The 19073-nt window shown below is 36.1% G+C and overlaps 1 protein-coding gene across 4 annotated transcripts in view; it reads left to right on the top strand.

Annotated features, from left to right (window-relative positions):
• Positions 1–19073, top strand: part of Dpp10 (dipeptidyl peptidase like 10) — a 1452235-nt gene that overhangs the window by 962906 nt on the left and 470256 nt on the right. For all 4 annotated transcript variants that reach the window (XM_021198715.2, XM_021198714.2, XM_029538361.1 and 1 more), the window contains exon 3: positions 8669–8764. In XM_021198715.2, the coding sequence (XP_021054374.1) occupies positions 8669–8764 (96 nt within the window). The remainder of the gene's footprint in view (positions 1–8668; positions 8765–19073) is intronic.

The following is a 19073-nucleotide window of genomic DNA, read 5'->3' as shown; positions in this document are numbered from 1 at the left end:
CTTCTTCTTCTTCTTCTTCTTCTTCTTCTTCTTCTTCTTCTTCTTCTTCTTCTTCTTCTTCTTCTTCTTCATTTTTCTGACCTTTTGTGGTATTCATAACCACAACATACACATACATGGTTAGAGAGTGTGCATCACATTAATGGCAATGATTACCTCGTGATAGGCTTTTATATTTACAAGCATGTATAAACATAGCAAATAAGTGAGCTACTTTGCTATAGTTTAGAACTGCCTGAGTCTTAAGGCATTTCCTGCCTGGATGGAAAAACTTAAGTGGTGGTTTGAATAGCCATAGCCCCCATAGTCTCATGTGCTGAAATGCTTGGCCCATAGAGAATAGCACTATTGGGAAATGTGGCCTTGTTGGAGGAAGTATGTCACAGTAGGAGTGGGCTTTGAAGTTTTTTATGCACAAGTTACGCCCATAGTGGCTCAGTATCTTTTTCTGCTGCCTATGGATTAAGATGTAGAACTCTCAGCTCCTTCTCTGCCAACATGTCTGTGTGCATGCTGCCATGCTTCCCTCCATGATGATAATGGACCAATCCCGTGAAACTCTAAGCCAGTCCCAATCAAATGTTTTCCTTTATAAGAGTTGCTGTGGTCATGGGGTTTCTTCACAGCCAAAAACCAACTAAGATACTTTCCATTTGGAGTATAATGTTATACAAGTGTCAAGAAGGGAAAGACATGAGGAGAGAGAAAAGGCAGATGGAAGAATGGAGGAAAAGAGGAATATAGGGGTAGGAAAGGGGGAAGAGAAAAGAGGAGAGAGGGGCTCGGATGGTGGCAGAGATGGAGAGAATTCAGGCTGGGGACAGAATATAGTCCCAAGGGAAGCCTATGAAGATCTATTCCCCTCACCTCTTTCCTGCTTCCTAAGTTTTCATCACATTTCAGTGGTAGTAGATAAGTGCACTAGGGAGTTTGAATCCTCATCATCCAGTCACTGGGTTAAAATACTTGGGAAAATCAAATTCAAAATAAGGAAAGATTTATTTATTTATTTATTTATTTATTTATTTATTTATTTATTTATTAAACAATTTTTATTAGATATTTTCTTAATTTACAATTCAAATGCTATACTACCCACTGCCACTTCCTGGCCCTGGCATTCCCCTGTATTGGAGCATATAATCTTTTCAAACCAAGGACCTCTCCTTCCAATGATGGCCGATTAGGCCATCTTCTGCTACATATGCAGCTAGAGACACTAACTAGCTCAGGGGTACTGGTTAGTTCATATTTCTTTTCCTCCATTAGGGTTATAGATCCCTTCAGCTCCTTGAGTACTTTCTCTAGTTCCTCCATTGGGGACCCTGTGTTCCCAATAGATGACTGTGAGCATCCACTTCTGTATTTGCCAGGCACTGGAATAGCCTCACACGAGAAAGCAATATCAGGGTCATGTAGGCAAAATCTTGCTGGCATATGCAATAGTGTCTGCGTTTGGTGGTTAAGTATGGTATGGATTCCCTAATGGGGCAGTCTCTGCATGGTCCTTCCTTCCATCTCAGCTCCAAACTTTGTCTCTGTAACTCCTTCCATGGATATTTTGTTCCCCATTCTAAGGAGGGACTAAGTATCCACACTTTGGTCTTCCTTCTTCTTGAATTTCATGTGTTTTGCAAATTGTATCTGGGGTACTCTAAGTTTCTGGACTAATATCCACTTATCACTGAGTGCATATCATGTGAGTTCTTTTGTGATTGGGTTACCTCACTCAGGATGGTACCCTCCAGATCCATCCATTTCCCTAAGAATTTCATGAATCCATTGTTTTTAATAGCTGAGTATTACTCCATTGTATAAATGTACCACATTTTCTGTATCCATTCCTCTGTCAAGGGACATCCTTTTCAGCTTCTGGCTATTAAAAATAGGTCTGCTATGAACATAGTGGAGCATGAGTTCTTATTACCAGTTGTAACTTCTTCTACATATGTGCCCAGGAGAGGTATTGCTGCATCCTCCTGTAGTAGTATGTCCAATTTTCTGAGGAACCACCAGACTGATGTCCAGAGTGGTTGTACAAGCTTGCAATCCCACCAGCAATGGAGGAGTGTCCCTCTTTTTCCACATCCTTGCCAGCATCTGCTGTCACCTGAGTTTTTGAACTTATCCATTCTGACTGGTGTGAGGTGGAATCTCAGGGTTGTTTTGATTTGCATTTCCCTGATGATTGAGACTCTAAATAAGGAAGTGAATGATCTGTATGATAAGAACTTCAAGACTCTGAAGAAAGAAATCAAAGAAGATCTCAGAAGATGGAAAGATCTCCCATGCTCATGGTTTGGCAGGATTAATATAGTAAAAGTGACTATCCTGCCAAAAGCAATCTACAGATTCATTGCAATCCCCATCAATATTCCAACTCAGTTCTTCACAGACTTAGAAAGAGCAATTTGTGGCTATTTGAAGGGAGTTGTTTCCTTAATTTCTTTCTCAGCCTGTTTATCTTTTGTATAAAGGAAGGATACTGATTTATATGAGTTAATTTTATATCTGGCCATTTTGCTTAAGTTGTTTATCATCTGAAGAAGTTCTCTGATAGAATTTTTGGGGTCATTTATGTATACTATCATATCATCTGCAAAATAGTGATACCTTTATTCTTTACCAATTTGTATCCCCTTGATGTCTTTCTGTTGTCTTATTGTTCTAGCTAACATTTCAAATACTATATTGAATAGCTATGGGGAGAGTTGTAATCCTTGTCCTGTCCCCAATTACAGTGGGATTGTTTCAAGTATATCTCCATTTAATTTGATATTAGCTGTTGGTTTGCAGTAAATTGCTTTTATTACACTTAGGTATGGGCCTTGAATTCCTGGTATCATCAATGCTTTTAAAATGAAGGGGTATTATATTTTGTCAAATGCTTTTTCTGCATCTAAGGAGATAATCATGTGATTTTTTTCTTTAAATTTGTTTATATAGTGGATTATGTTAATGGGTTTTCATATATTAAACCAACTTTGCATCCCTGGGATGAAGCCTATTGATCATGGTAAATGATGGTTTTAATATGTACTTGGATTCTGTTTGCAAGAATTTTATTGAGTATTTTTGCTTACATATTCATAAGCATGATTGATCTGTAGTTCTCTTTTTTGGTTGGGTCCTTGTGTGGTTTAGGTATCAGAGTAATTGTGGCATCATAGAATGAGTTAGGTGGTGTTCCTTTTGTTTCTATTTTATGAAATATTTTGAGGAAAATTGGTATCAGGTCTCCTTTGAAGATCTGGTAGAATTCTACACTAAATCCATCTGGCCTTGGGGATTTTTTTGGTTGAGGGGTTTTTTAATGGCTTCTTCTATTTCCTTGTGTGATATGGGCCTGTTTAGATAGTTTACCTGCTTATGTGGCATATGTCTAGAAAACCACCCATTTCACCTAGTTTTTTCTGTTTTGTTGAGTATAGATCTGATGATTTTTTTAATTTCTTCCATTTCTGTTGTGATATTTCCCCTTTGATTTCTTTTTTTTTTGGGGGGGGGGGGGTTAGACCAGGCTGGCCTCGAACTCAGAATTTAGCCTGCCTCTGCCTCATAAGTGCTGGGATTAAAGGCATACATTTTTTATTAGATATTTTCTTTATTTATATTTCAAATGTTATCCCCAAAGTCCCCTATACCCTCCCCCTGTCCTGCTCCCCAACCCACCCACTCCCACTTCCTGGCCCTGGCATTCCCCTGTTTTGGGATATATAATCTTCACAAGCCCATTGATGGCGGACTAGGCCATCCTCTGATTTCTGATATTAATTTGGATACTTCCTCTTGGCCCTTTAATTAGTTTGACTAGGGGTTTATCTATCTTGTTTATCCTTTCAAAGGACCAACTTTTGCTTTTCCAGATTCTTTGTATTGTTTTCTTTGTTTCTATTTGGTTGATTTTGGCCCCGAGTTTGACTATTTCCTGCATTCTATTCCTCTTGGGTGCATTTGCTTCTTTTTGTTCTAGAGCTCTGACGTGTGCTGTTAAGTTGTTAGTTTAAGATCTCTCCAGTTTCTTTACTAGGGTACTTATTGCTATGAACATTCCTCATAGCACTGATTTCATTGTGACCCATAAATTTGAGTATGATATGTCAAATTTTTCACCAAATTCTAGGAAGTCTTTAAATTCTCTTTTATTTCTTCCCTGAACAAGTTGTCATTGAGTAGAAAATTGTTCACTTTCCACATTTATGTGGACTTTCTGAGGTATTTGCTGTTATTGAAGACCATCCTTAGGCCATAGTGATCTGATAGAATGCATGGGATTATTTTAGTCTTCTTGTATCAGTTGAGGGTTGTCAGTTTTGGAGAAGGTACCACGAGGTGCTGAGAAAATGGTGTGTTCTTTTGTTTTAGGATGAAATGTTCTGTAGATATCTGTTAAATCCATTTGGTTCATAACTTCTCTTAGTTTCACTGTGTCTCTGTTTAGTTTGTGTTTCGATGACCTGTCCATTGATAAGAGTGGAGTGTTTAAGTCTCCCACTATTATTGTGTAAGGTTCAATGTGTGTTTTGAGTTTTAGTAAAATTTCTTTTATGAATTTGAATCTTCTTACACTTGGGGCATAGATATTCAGAATTGAGACTTTCTCTGGGTGGATTTTCCAATTGATGAATATGAAGTGTGTTCTTCATCATTCTTGATAGCTTTTGGTTGAAAGTCTATTTTATTGGATATTAGGATGGCACCTCCTGCTTGTTTCCTGGGTCCATTTGCTTGGAAGACCTTTTTCCATCCTTTTACTATGAAATAGTGCTTGCCTTTGTTATTGAGGTGTGTTTCTTGTATGTAGCAAAATGTTGGATCTTGTTTGTGTATCCAGTCTGTTAGCTTATGTCTTTTTATAGGTGAGTTGAGTCCATTAATATTCAGAGATATTAAAGAGAGATGACTGTTGGTCCCTGATATATTTGGTTTTGTAGGTGGCTTTATGTGCTTGTGATTCTCTGCTTTTGACTTCGTTGTGAGATGCTTAATATCTTGTCCTTTCTTGTGTTGGAGTTTTTCTTCCAGGATCCTCTGTAGGGCTGGATTGGTAGATATATATTGTTTGAATTTGGTTTTATCCTGGAATATTTTCGTTTCTCAATTTATGTTGACTGAGTGTTTTGCTGGTATAGTAGCAAAACTATTTGTTGAAGGATAGTGATTTATATGAGTTAATTTAATATATGACCATCTTGCTTAAGTTGTTTATCAACTGGAGAAGTTCTCTGATAGAATTTGTGTTCTCTTATAGTCTGCATGACCTCTGACCAGGCTCTTCTGGCTTTCATAGTCTCTGTTGAGAAGACTGGTGTAATTCCATTAGGTCTACCTTTGTATGTTACATGGCCTTTTCCCCTTGCAGCTTTTAATATTCTTTCTTTGCTTTATGTGTTTAGTGTTTTGATAATTATGTGACAAGAAGATTTTCTTTTCTAAACCCCTTTATTTGGTGTTCCATAGACTTCTTATACCTTTATGGTCAATTCTTTCTTTAGGTTGGGGAGGTTTTCTTCTATGATTTTTGTTGATAACATTTTCAGGTCCTTTGAGTTGGGAATCTTCGTTCTCCTATATTTGGATTATTCTTAGGTTTGGTCTTTTCATTGTGTCCTGAATTTCCTGGATGCTTTGGGTTAGGAGCTTTTTNTGTTTTGAATTTTCTTTGACAGTTGTGTCAATCTCTTCTACTGTATCTTCTACACCTGAGATTCTCTCTTCTCTCTCTTGTATTCTGTTGGTAATACTTGCATCTGTAATTCCAGACCTCTTTCCCAGGTTTTCCATTTTCAGGTTTGCCTCCATTTGTGCTTTCTTTATTGTTTCTACTTCCACTTCTAGGTTTTTGATCACTTTATTCAATTCCTTGACCTGTTTACCTGTGTTTTCCTGTATTTCTTTCAGTGAGTTATTGATATTCTCCTTAAAGGACTCTATTATCTTCATGAGATAGGATTTTAGGACAGATTCCTGATTTTCAGGTTTGTTGGTGTATTCGAGGCTTGCTGTGGTAGAACTTGGTTCTGATCATGCACATATATTTTTGTTTCTGTTGCTTATGGCCTTAAGCTTGCCTTTCACTATTTGGATATCCCTGGTGTTTGTTCATCTGGGTGACTGTATGGAGTCTACCTCTTTTGTCCCTGAGTTGCTGCAGGTCTCATGGTAGGTCTGCGGCCCTGTCTGTATCCTAACACCTAGGGGTCTTCTAACTGGGAGCTTTTCACAGGGGAAGAGAAGCTACTGATCTGTTGCCCTGGCTGCAGTAGGTTTCCTGGAAGGCCTTCAGACAACTGCTCTGAGTGCAATGACTCCTCAACTGCTCTGAGTGCAGTGGGCCCTCTAGGATGAATCAGAATATGAAGTGTTTACAAAAACAGACCAACTAGGGGTCTGCCCCAGCAACAAGGACTGAGCAGGAAGGGTGGAAAGGATGGAAGGGGAGTGGTATTTGAGAGGGTGGGGGTTTTTGTGAGTGATGGGTCCTGAGTCCACCAGGGTCCTAGCAGCAGCTCTTAGACTGGGTGGGTGGGGGACTTACCACCTGAGTGCAGTGGGTCCTCTAGAATGGATCAGGATATGGAGACTTCATGGGAGCAGAACAACTAGGGGTCTGCCCCATCAGCAAACACCAGGTTATTAATATTATCTTTATTCTCCAGAATTTCATACATATATGCAATTTTTGAAAAAATGTGATTCTGTACATATAGCCACTAACCTTATGTATAATATTCACTTGCATTTGAGGAATTCTGTTTTCAATAATATCAAGCTATTCGCATTAATTCCAATAAGATGTTAAATGAACCACATGATAAATCGAAAATGGAAGATTTAGGATGTAATTAAATGTGAGAGTAGTTAATTCTTCCAAGCATCATTGAAAATATTGAAAAGTTTTCAGATGCTGTGGTGTTTGTGTGTGTGTGTGTGTGTGTGTGTGTGTGTGTGTGTGTGTGTGTAGGGGGGACAGAGGTAAAGACTCCTAATTGAAAGAGGTTCAGTGTGGTATGTTCTGTAGTGTAACAAAACATATTTAAAGTCTTGAGACATGAATCAATAATTAAGAAGACTTGCTTATCTTCCAGAGGACCCAAGTTTATCTTTCAGCAACCATTTGTAACTCTACTTCCAGCTGATCAGACATCTGCCTCTGCCCTCTGTAGAAACCTGCACTCATGTACATACTCATGTATAAATAGAAACAGCAATAAGTATAAAGAAGAAAAAGATGTGCTTGAGAAATACAAATGCTTGTTTTGAATTGTTTTGAATACTTGAATAGTGATTTATACCTAAGATTATTTGGGGTGGTATACTTTCCTTAGAAGTCAAGTACACCTTTGCACTTGTGTATATATCATGCATATACTCATGTATCATGCATATATCATGCATATACTCATGTGTACATATTCATCTTCCTAAAAGATATTCTGGAAAGGCAGTAAGTAATCTTAACTGCTGAGCACTGAGATATCTTTCTAGTCCCAAGAAAGTTCATGTTTTGACCTTTCTGATTGCTCTGTAAATAATTAGATGTTTGTATGTCTTTGTCTATCATTTTTTCACATCACCATGTAAGCGTATCTGATCTATAGTAGAGTTCAGGTAATTCTAATATTTTTAAATCATTATCTTGGCATTCATAGTGTTTTATAATGGATTTACTGTATTGTTTTTTAAATGAGTTACTGCTGGAGACACTGGAGAGAAGCCACAGCAAGGTCTTGGTATAGTGAGTGCTGAACTTTTAAAAGATAAAATCGCCCGAGATTAGACCATGTCTTTGACATTTTGTTTTCAGTCAGAGGGAAGGTCATAGCTAAAAGGTCACCAAGAAGAATTCACTCAGCAAATAAACAATGCCATTATTTTGCAAGAAAGTGACAAACTGCTCTCTATAACCCATTGAATAAAATGGGGTATTGCAAACAGCATTTTAAAATCACCTCTAGCCTTCCATTTCTATGTTATGAAATGTAAAAAGAAAATGAAATCATGATCATCTTCCAGGGGTTAATGTGTGATACTTATTTTCTTCTTAGCATTTTAGACTTTGAACTTAGCATTCAAATCTCAGATTTGCTTTGCATTTTCTATGTAGTAATTGTGTGGTACAGTTTTTGCACTCATTCCATTTATTTGAATTGCCTAGGATTAGAATGATCCATCTCTCTTTGCTGTGAAGATTCTCACCTCTCTAATAGTTAGCATTTTACAAAAACAAAAAAAAAATCTAAATTTACTGTTAAATAGTGTGAAAATGAGAACTGGCTTATGATTAAACGTCAAAACCTGGGTGTTCTTAAATAGTGCAAATTGCTAGTTCTTGGTTGTTTTGGTGTACTGTGTACTAAAGTATACCTTGGAATAGACGTATTAAATTAATGTAAAAAAAAAAAAAACTCCTACAATGTTTATACTTGGTAGTTGAAAACAAGATAATCAGGAGTTAAAGGGCAGTCTGGATTTCATAAGACCCTTGCATAAAAATGCATACAAGGCTATGAAACATTCTTTCAATGTGAAAATCTATTTCAATTGCTCACTTCAGATTGATGTCTCATTAGCATATATTTTGAGGCAAAATATCTTAAATCTTAAGTCCCATTCTTTAAGAAAAACAATACAAAACTGCTTGATGTTGCATTTCTTTTCTTTTCAGATGAGCTAACAAATTCTTCAGAAACAAAACTGTCACTAGAGGAGCTTTTGGGGAAAGGATTCGGACTTCATAATCCAGAAGCTCGGTGGATCAATGGTAGGTGTAGAACTTTACATGTGTCTTGTTAGTTTGAGTTCTTTTTAACTAATGTAATGTAGAATGATATGATACTTGAAGTGAAATAAAACACCTTCAATTTACCTTAAATAAGTGTTTGGCATTAAAACAAAAAAACAAAACAAAACAAAAAACATTGTGTGTTGTAACTTGAGCTTCTGTTTGTCTTAATGGAAGCTAATAAGAGGAGTTATTAGCTAAACTAACCAGAAAAAAAAATGTGTCTGTGAGAATAGTTACAATTTTTTTTTTAATTTTGAGTGTATAACTTGTTTGAAAGTACATTAATCATCTCAAGAAGAATGCAGCTAATTGTTGATATCCAATTTTGATATTTAATTATTGATATTCTTTAGATGTATTCTTTGTTTATTTTTACTAGAAGGTAGTTTGTATAATAGACCAAAAGTTTTGCCTTTTGATCAGATAAAGACAATCATATTTATACTCCATTTTCCAATTAAAAAAAAACTTCAGAAAGATTATTCTAATTATGTATAAATATGTTAATTGAGATGGATAGACTTTTTTGGTCTCATTAGTTTTGGCACGTTTTTATCTGCAAGTTATTTATAATAAAGTCTTTTTCCTCCTGTCTTTTTTAAGACAATCCCCTTCTCAGGCTAGCTTGTACTGTTTAAAAATCCATTCTACTCATGTGTACAGTTGACAGTATGGTGTCCTAACACCTAAGAAATGAACTGACATCCAAGCAGAGAACTGCATGTTAGGCTAAAATTTGCATCATATTGTGGATACAAATTTTGCTTTTATAATTCTTAAAGTTTGAAGATCAAATATGTTGTGTTAATTGGTTTTTTTAGCAATTTTTTTTTCATCATCTCTGGTGAAATTGACCTTGAAATGGTTCATGGGGGCAACACTGCAGGGTTATTACACCTATAAAATTCTAATCCATTGGAGACATGGTGTTTATAAAAGGATTTGCTATCAAAGCAATACTTGAAACTGGAATACACAGAACCTAGGCTCTGAAAGCAGACAGTCTGTGTAAATACCACTGAAGGTATTTCCTTATTACTTGTAGTTTGTAGACAATGATTGTTTCCAGAGTAATAGTGTTCCTGGAGTTATTATGACCCGAGCATGGGACCTGACATTTCACCATAGGCCAGGTTCAGTTATACAAGCTTTATAATATGATTAAACAAACTACTAACAGAAAAAGGAGAGAGAGAGAGAGAGAGAGAGAGAGAGAGAGAGAGAGAGAGAGAGAGAGAGAGAGATTTATGCAATATGGTAACATTGGCAAGGGGAACAAAGAAATCTGGAACTGTGCCCCTTCCCGAGTTTTTCTTTAGGGTCTTCACATTGGGCTTAGGCTTAAATAGACAGCAAGGGTTATATTTACAACTAACAGTACTGGTCAAGCTGTGATCTTGCCCATGTTGCTTCTTCATTATCTGGGTTCCTGTGTCTCCTACAAGACTGTAAGAACCATGTTACATCTCTTTCCTTTATGACAAGCTCCTCTGCTGGCTGATGCCAAGCTCCAGTCTTTTCCTTCTCCTGCCATGAAATTCATGACAAAATCCCACTTACTTTGGGGACCATTGTTTTAATACTGTGATAATGAAATGGAGGGACACAAGTGGGTCTTTAGATTGTTCTTATTCTTTTAAAACAATATTTTTTCTTCAAAATTTCCATAAACTTCTTCAGTGTATATTGATTGTTCCCATTGAGCATTATCATCTGTATGCTCACTAATGTTTGTAGCCCCTCTCCATGGCACACTCATTCATAACTGAGAAATTAGAATGCATAGATTTGTGCTCTATTCAGACTCACTCCTCTTGCTAGCAGTCACTAGACACTTTATTTATATATTTCACAGATAGCCAAAATAATGGAGTGGGAACCACATCCAAAGAAAGGTAACCTTGAACTCCTTATCTGCAAGTATATCAAAAAGTGAAAGATGGGCTTTCTCTTTACTTTTCCAGTCTTAATATAAAATTCACCTGAGTGAATTCAAGCTCAGCTCATTTTAAAGCTTCATTTAATTCTTGGAGGTCATCTTATGAACAGTTAGTGCATTATCAGTCAAGAGAAGGATGGTTCCTAGTTGACCCTGGCAGGTATGTTTTCATTGTCTAAATCTTTCTAATTATAACACATTGAGACCTAATAAAGTATATTTTAAAAATTTGTTAACTGCTGCACATTTACTTGGTGATCAGTTTGCGCATCAGTAAAGGATCTAATATTGAATGCCTTCTTTGTTAAGCACTATGACTGATGCTGTTACACATGCTGCATGTGACAGCATATAACAATGAATTTACACAGAAACCTGATGTTGCATCTAGAAACTGTTTCAGATACAGGGTCTAAAAAAAGCCTGTCTTATCTTATTATGTATTATGTTTATTCTTAGACATTTTCATACATGTGTAAAATTCATTTTGATAAAATTCTCCCTTTCTTTTCCCCTTACTACTTCCAGATCCACCCTGTGTCCTCTCACTCCTCTTTAAGTTGTATCTGTTTTGTGGTTGTTGCTTAAAACCCACCAAGTCCCATAACCACTGCCTGTATGTTCACGGGTATAATGTCATCTGATTGAGTGTTGTCCACTTCTCACCAGCCACAACCTTTCAAGAAACTAACTCCCCAAGCTTAGCAGATATCAGCTATTAATAGCTCCTCAGATGTGTTTGGGCTTCATCTTTGTGAGTGTCTCTAACTTTCATGGTGAAATGTTGACTGCCTTGATCTTGTGAAGTTATTCATTGCACAAGAATGATTCATCGCTCTCAGATTCACTTGGTAGATCAATGTTTATCTTCAGCCACTAACAGAGATGTTTAGATTAATGTTTTTATTATTGAAAGCAAACAATAATGTTGATGTAAAAATGGAACAACCATATCAAAGAATGTTGGAGATAATTTTTTCATGGTTGAGTGACCATGGCCCAGGAAGACAAATTTAGATTACTCCAGCTCCACATTTCAACATGGTAACAGTTTGATTAAGTTTGATTACTAACAGAGGAAAAAAAGTTAAGTTTAAAATACACTGCTAGAGATATTAATGGTACAGATTGCATCAAAACCAGGGGGCTCTATTCTAGAGGTCTCCATTACTCTCTGCTAATATTCTTAGGTATTAGTGCTTAAAAGTAGGGTTTTGTTAAGCCAGTGTATTTCAAAAGGCTTTGTATATTATTTGTAAGATTGTTAATAAGTCACATATGTGGAGAGAAATAGCTATTAACTGGGCTAAAGATAACCCAAGGTAAAATTAGGGTAATAATAATAAGGTGCAATTAGGGACCTGAACCTACAACATGATAACCTCTCCACTGTCAATGATGTCATTATCATTAAGTGGCCTTGTATATGGTTCAAAGTGGGAGATGAAGTATTTTTCAGAATTTTAAAAATAATTTTCTGTTTTTTAAAGATTTATTTATTTATTTATTTATTATATGTAAGTACACTGTAGCTGTCTTCAGACACTCCAGAAGAGGGGTGTCAGATTTCATTACAAATGGTTGTGAGCCACCATGTGGTTGCTGGGATTTGAACTCAGGATCTTTGGAAGAGCAGTCAGTGCTCTTAACCGCTGAGCCATTTCTCCAGCCCCCAAAATTTTTTACACACAATAAAATACATCATATATAGCATATAAGCTCACACTATTTTGTGAGCCAGACTTTAATCATGTTTCTTTTACTTTTTTGTCCATTTTATTCAGTAAATATATTTGTGTACATAATTTTTGAAACTAATAATAATAAAAATGTTTCTTCTTCTGAAATAGCTCCACAGATCTCCAATATCCCACCTGCCTGTTTTCACACATATACAAGCCGTAGCAAATAACTGCCAAGCTGCTTTGAACATTGTTCATCAGTGACATCAATGACTGCATCTCCCAGAGCTCTTCAGCACCCCTATGATCTGGGCCATCATCAATATTCATTTTACTTTCTGGAACCTCTTGCAAAATCTGATAGTCCAAGTTTCACTTTCTAGGAATAGTTGATGTTTATGCCAGCCTCTGTTGTCCCCTCTGCAAGCTATGGGGAGCATCCCTATCCTAGTTAGCTTAATTGTTAGGAAATGACTGTGGTTATGTCTGTGGAGGATTTTGTTGAATGTTAATTTATGTTGTAAGGTCCAGCCCACTGTGGGTGGCAATATTCTTCAGAGGTGGTCTTGGACTGGATAATAAAGCTAACTAAGGACCTGTGAGCAAGCTAATTATGCATTCTTGGCTGTGCCTGAGTTCCCTGGACAGAAGAAATGCTTCATGGAAAAGCAGTCATGTATGCTTTCAGGTTTCTGCCTTGAGCTTCTGCCCCGATTTCTCTTTTACCTGTAACTGTAAGCCAAATAAATCCTTTCCTCCCCTAAGTTGCTTTTAGTTGTATGTTTATCACAACAGAGGAGCAACTAGAATAACCCTCCATGCACACACACACACACAGACACACACACACACTTACATACACACATACACATACACACACCCCACATACAATACACACACACACACACACACACACACACACACACACACACACACACATGCATGAACACGCGCACATATTCCCCAGCTCTGTAGACAATGCTGGCACTAAACTCACAGTAAACTTCCTGACTTACCTTTCCAACTACTTTCAAAGACAGGTGTTACATGCTTAACCATTATGTAGAATTTCTCCGATACAGAAATGTTTATGTATCAGCAGTCTGTAGCCCCACAGATCATGAGAGGAACCTGCAGCCTCGTCTTTAGAGATGCTCTGGAGACCTGATATTTCTTTATAAATCTCCACAGATTTTTTTTTCCGTTGGAAGAATATTCATGTTATTAAACAGGCATGGAAAAGACATGGTTATCACTTTTATGAAAAATGAAGGGCATTAATCTAACTTATACCAACATTATTTACTATGATTACAGATCCCAGCACTGGGAAAAGCAAGAACATAAATTCTTGCTGCTGTTGTTTATGTGTTGAATGACTTTACTAGGCCTGGTCTTTCATCTGTCATCATAACACGGTAGAGTTATAGAAGCTGTTGGATATCACTGTCCTCTTTTTAACCTCACCTAGTGGTCAGTTAAATGATTTTATCTTTAATCTCTGTTTTTATCTTCTTAAGCACTAAATTCTAACATTATATAATATTTTAATCTATTTAAGAATTTAACACATCTATACAGTGCATTATAACCACACCCATTTTCACCTCCAATTCCACCAAACTCTAATTGTTATGACCATCAAATATGCTGACATTTACATAGCATAGAGATGAATATATATCTTCATGTCTTAGAGTTGGCATGTATTTTTATGCAGTGTAATTTGTAAAGACAAAAAAGTAGTCCATAAATCCACATACAAACGTAAACATAGGACCATGTCATTTTACAAGTGTTGAACTGAATGTTCAATAGGCCAAAATATTCATTTGAAAAATTATTAACCCTAGAAGTTATTTATTGTAAAATATTAAGTAAAAAGAATGAACTATATTCAATTATGTGTACATTCTTCACAATTTTATTCCATACATGTCCATATCTATTCATGCGAATACCAGAAAAGAATGTGGAAAACATCAAATCCAATCCAATCTGATTAGATGACTATGAGTGGATATTCTTTTAAACTCTTTTATCCATACTTTTCACATTTCCAATAATTATACCCTTGCTTTTAAGCAATCAGGCAGTTCATAGAATTCACATGCTAATGTAAGTAGATTCAATAAGCCAAAGAATAATTTTGTCTCTATTGATGAGATTTGTTTATTCTTTCAAACCAATTATGGATGAGTAGAAAAATAGGAGGCAAGGATTGACAAGATGGCTTAGCAAGGAAAGGTGCTTGCTACCGAGGCTAATGAGCTGATTTCTGTCCTCTGGACCCACATGGTGGAGGGAGAAATCTCACTCCTTCAGGTTGTAGCTGACCTCCACACATGTGCCATAGCATGCAGGCACATGCACATATTTAAATATAATAAAATTATTAAAGGAGAGACAGAGGTCAGCTGGTAGTTTGAGGGCACTGGATCCTCTCAGAGGCACAAAAGAGTGTATTAAACATAACATTTCAAGGCAGAAGAGATGGCTCAGTAGTTAAGAGTGCCTATTGTCCTTTTAGCACCCACGTAAGGCAGCAAGCCACAGCTTGTCACTCCAACTTCAGTGAGATCGAAAACTTCTACTGGCCTCTGACTCATTATGCTCTGACTTCTTTGATATATGTAGAGAATTATGGAAATGATGATACCCTTGATTGCTGAAGCACTGCTTAGAAAGTTGAAAACCTGGTTAGGAATACAAAGCATTTTTTCATGACTTACTTTCCTTCTTAGAGTATGTATGCCAAAATACTTTCCTAATCAAGGTGGACAAGTTCTTGATGAAATGAGCAAAGGGCTTGCATCAGTATACTACTTAGCACATTTACATCTCTCAAACCACCAGAAGTACTTTATTGCTTTATTATCTGTTAATTTCTAGCTTAAACTGCTTGAAACTACAGATATAACCATCTCCTAAAAATCTCACACCTGAGCAAACATCTATATTAACAGCAGATAGTCAAACTTTTGTTTGAAATTCAAATCTAAATAATTTTCTTAAAGTGAATATTTTAAAGAATCCAGTCTATCTTAAAATAACAATATTTATACTAAATGCCCAGAGAGACTAAGAAAGAATTTACTCATAAACTGAAGTGTTCACATTTCCGAGGAAAAAATGCAGCATCCAGAAGAAAAAATACATCTGTGATTTAGAGGTGAAGTGATTGAAGAATTTAAAGGGAACTAGAAATATAAACTTAGCTTCAAGAGAACTGCATGGTTTATTCCCTGTGTTTGTTGGAATAGAACATTGTATTTTGATATTTAAAGAAATAAAACTGAGCTTGCTTAAACAGGGTGGCATGGGAATGTTTATACAGAGAATTTATTGATTTGTAACTCATGCACGATTTAGAATCTGTTGATATAGAAGGGCTTGCAGTGAAGTAAATGGTGTCCATGAAGGCCTGTGTGGTCCTGTATAAGCACAAAAGCATGCTTAGTCTTCACTTTGTTGGCACAAACACTGGCTTTCCCATCAAAATCACATAATTGATGATGTGTTGATCCCAGTATCTTCATTTCTCTATATCCACTTATATATCCATCTAAGTACTTATCTGCCTATTCTTTTTATTTATTCAGCACTAATCTACGGTGCATAGCCAAGACATATTTTATATCCAAGTTTATAAACATTCCCGTTCACTCAATGAAACTATGGTAAAGATTCTTTTCAGGTCATGCATCATATCTTTTCATATGTCTCAGGCTTTATAAAAATGAAAATACTAGTCAGAAAGGTGACCAGGATGGAAAGCTGAAATACATAGAGAATTGCAGGAACTATTCAGTCCAAGCTGTGAAGAGGTTTGATGAGCTTTACTTTCCCCTAAATTGAAAATAGGCTTCATTGAGCTCACCACACTCTCTCTCCACTATAATGTGGGGCACTGGGCGTATTTCCTTTTACTCTCTCTGAATCGTTTCCATTTGCTAACATCTTCAAATATCTGGTAATGATCATGAATGTATCCATGTATCACTGATGTGATCAATAGAAACAGAATACAATGAGGATTCTTAGAGTCTATAGAAACTACATGAACACAGGCACTGCAGCGATGGCTCAGCAGTTAGGGGCATTTGGTATTTGCTCTTGAAGAGAAACTTAGTTCAGTTCCCAGCATTCACGTTGGGTGACTCATAACCACTTGTAAATCCAGTTCCTGGAGACACAATGCTCTTTTCTAGTCTCCATAGGAACCAGTATTCATGTGCACCTACCCACATACAGACACTCATAACAAAAAATAGAAAAGAAATTCCATGAGCCCTCTTGATTCAAAGCAAGTAGACAGAAGTTAAGTGATAAAGGAAATGATATTTTTACAAACAGATCTTAGAACTAGAAGGATACATTGAAGAAGAAGTGAATGGTTCCCATAGTCTTTGGAAAAGTGATAAGGTTTAGAATAGGTATAAAAGGCAGATAAAAAAAAAAAAGGCAGATATGCTCAGATCATGAAAGAGAGCATTTGGGGGACAGAACAATGATGTATGAAGACTTCCATGGGAATTAGCACAGTGTCTAAGGCTGTCTATGAGAATCAGTCTGTGTTTGAGGAATAAAAACAATGAATACATTTTACAATTTGGATCACCTAGTTATTTTACGGTGGTTATTATACACTGATCTTTGGATACTTTGATTAGATTATAATTTTGAAGCATACAAGGCTAAAGTTTTGCTGATGACTGTTAGCTATATTTTGCCAAATTAAGGTCCGAGGTTTTGATGACAAATATTTACCTATATATTTATAGTGTATCATAATTTACATGTAATTCTGTGTTTACAGGGCATTTCCATATATGTTTATTTTTGCAGGATATTTTCTTTTTGAAAAGCCTTGTTCAGAAAATAAGGTCATTATTTTTACCTTTTACATGAATAAATCAAGACCCAGAAAGGAAAATTTTACCTCTACAAGTTGCAAGGGCAATAAAGGCCTATGGGTTGAAGCAAGGTATTCTTTGACCAGTGCCGGAGGAGACATGTGGGACTTGAGTCTATTAAATAATGATGATATATTCTGACATTAGATATTATCTATGATTGAAAATTCTATCAGCTTATGGAAAACATGTGGGGAAATTAGATAATAAAAAGGTGAGATTTCTGGAATTGCTAGAATTCTTAGAATATTTCAATTTGACTACATCTAGATGATTTTGAGAAAATTAATCATTTATGTATTCTTAAAAGAAAGTCTTTGAAGTCAGTCATAATTTTAAAATTCAGCACATATAGGGAAAGTTTTCATATTACTCTCCTAATTCAATTTACCTTTCTTCATGGTTCCCTTTTTCTGTGTATGTATATACTTATCTCTTAAGAACTGATTCTACTTGATCAGGTCTTTTCATCAATTTTAATGGTCTATCAAGACTTCTGTATAATGTGCAACCAAATATTATAGACCCCAAGTTTTTATTAGGTTAAGAAATACATTCTTAGGTAACTGTCAGGCGAAAAAATAACTAGAGACAATATTTTTACTATTCAGTGACTGACCCACAATGTAGGTCATTTAAAGACAAGCATTTAGCCATGTTGGATATTTTTCATATTCACAGTGGTTTTCTCTAGTATATGTTTAAGGAAGTGTGCACAGAACAGATTTAGCACATCCTTTCTCCTTTCTGCCTATGTTACCTGTGGGTTGACAGTGAAAAAGAAGAGTGTTATAATTTGCATGCTACTATAAAAAATGTAGAAAATGAAGCTGTGATATCTATCTTCATTAGGTCATTATTATGCTCCTGACAACTGAAGTTATGCTTTTGGGATCTCCCTGATATTCAGCCACCCTGTACTGCATTTTTAATTTGTCACAGATAATGTGTAAAATTCTCTCAGTTTGAGTACAGACATGCTCATTTTATAAACAAAGAACTTCAGTTTAAAGCAAATGAGGAACTTGGTCAGGGCTACAGTACTGGAAGATAACAGAATGAGAATTTAAGTTCATGTATTCTCTCTTAATGAGCATAGTGTCTTTGATCAAATAGAAGCTCAAGGACCAGAGTATTAAGGGAAAGGTAAATGTCAAGAAGAGAAAATTACCTTGAGATGTAGCATTAAGTACATGTAGGATAATGTAGGGAAAAGGGGAGCTTTGATCAACTTACACAATTTTGAAATATTGTGGATACACAGCAAGCCTTTAAAACTGTTGTAGAATGGTAGCTATTGTACTTCACCAGAATTCAGGGTACTTGTGCTCAATACTAGGGGACACTCACTTCCTTCCTGGAGCTCAGTTTTAGTCGTGTGTACAGTATTTACTGGGATGACATGTAACATCTTTGCAGTTTTCTTTACTTTAGAATTATCTAAATCATCGTGAAATAATCCAGTTGACTATAAATCAAGCTACAATCTGTAGATCTGTTCATTCTAAACTTCATGGTCTATTGATAGGGAGGTGAAGCGGAAATCACCAACACTACTAAAGTTTTAGAGTTCTTTGTGCTCATTCACAGAATTCCCTCCCATTATTTTCTCCTCTCAAATGTTAGCCTCAAATTCCAACACTATTGTTATTTTAAGGTTTATTATTTGAATCTATGTCTGTCTCTGCCCCCCTCTTTCTCTCTCTCTCTCTCTCTCTCTCTCTCTCTCTCTCTCTCTCTCTCTCTCT

Source organism: Mus pahari, chromosome 5, assembly GCF_900095145.1.
Source record: "Mus pahari chromosome 5, PAHARI_EIJ_v1.1, whole genome shotgun sequence".
NCBI classification, from domain to species: Eukaryota; Metazoa; Chordata; class Mammalia; order Rodentia; family Muridae; genus Mus; species Mus pahari.
The sequence above is the reverse complement of the archived record's forward strand: the minus strand, read 5'-3'. Positions and strand labels throughout refer to the sequence as shown.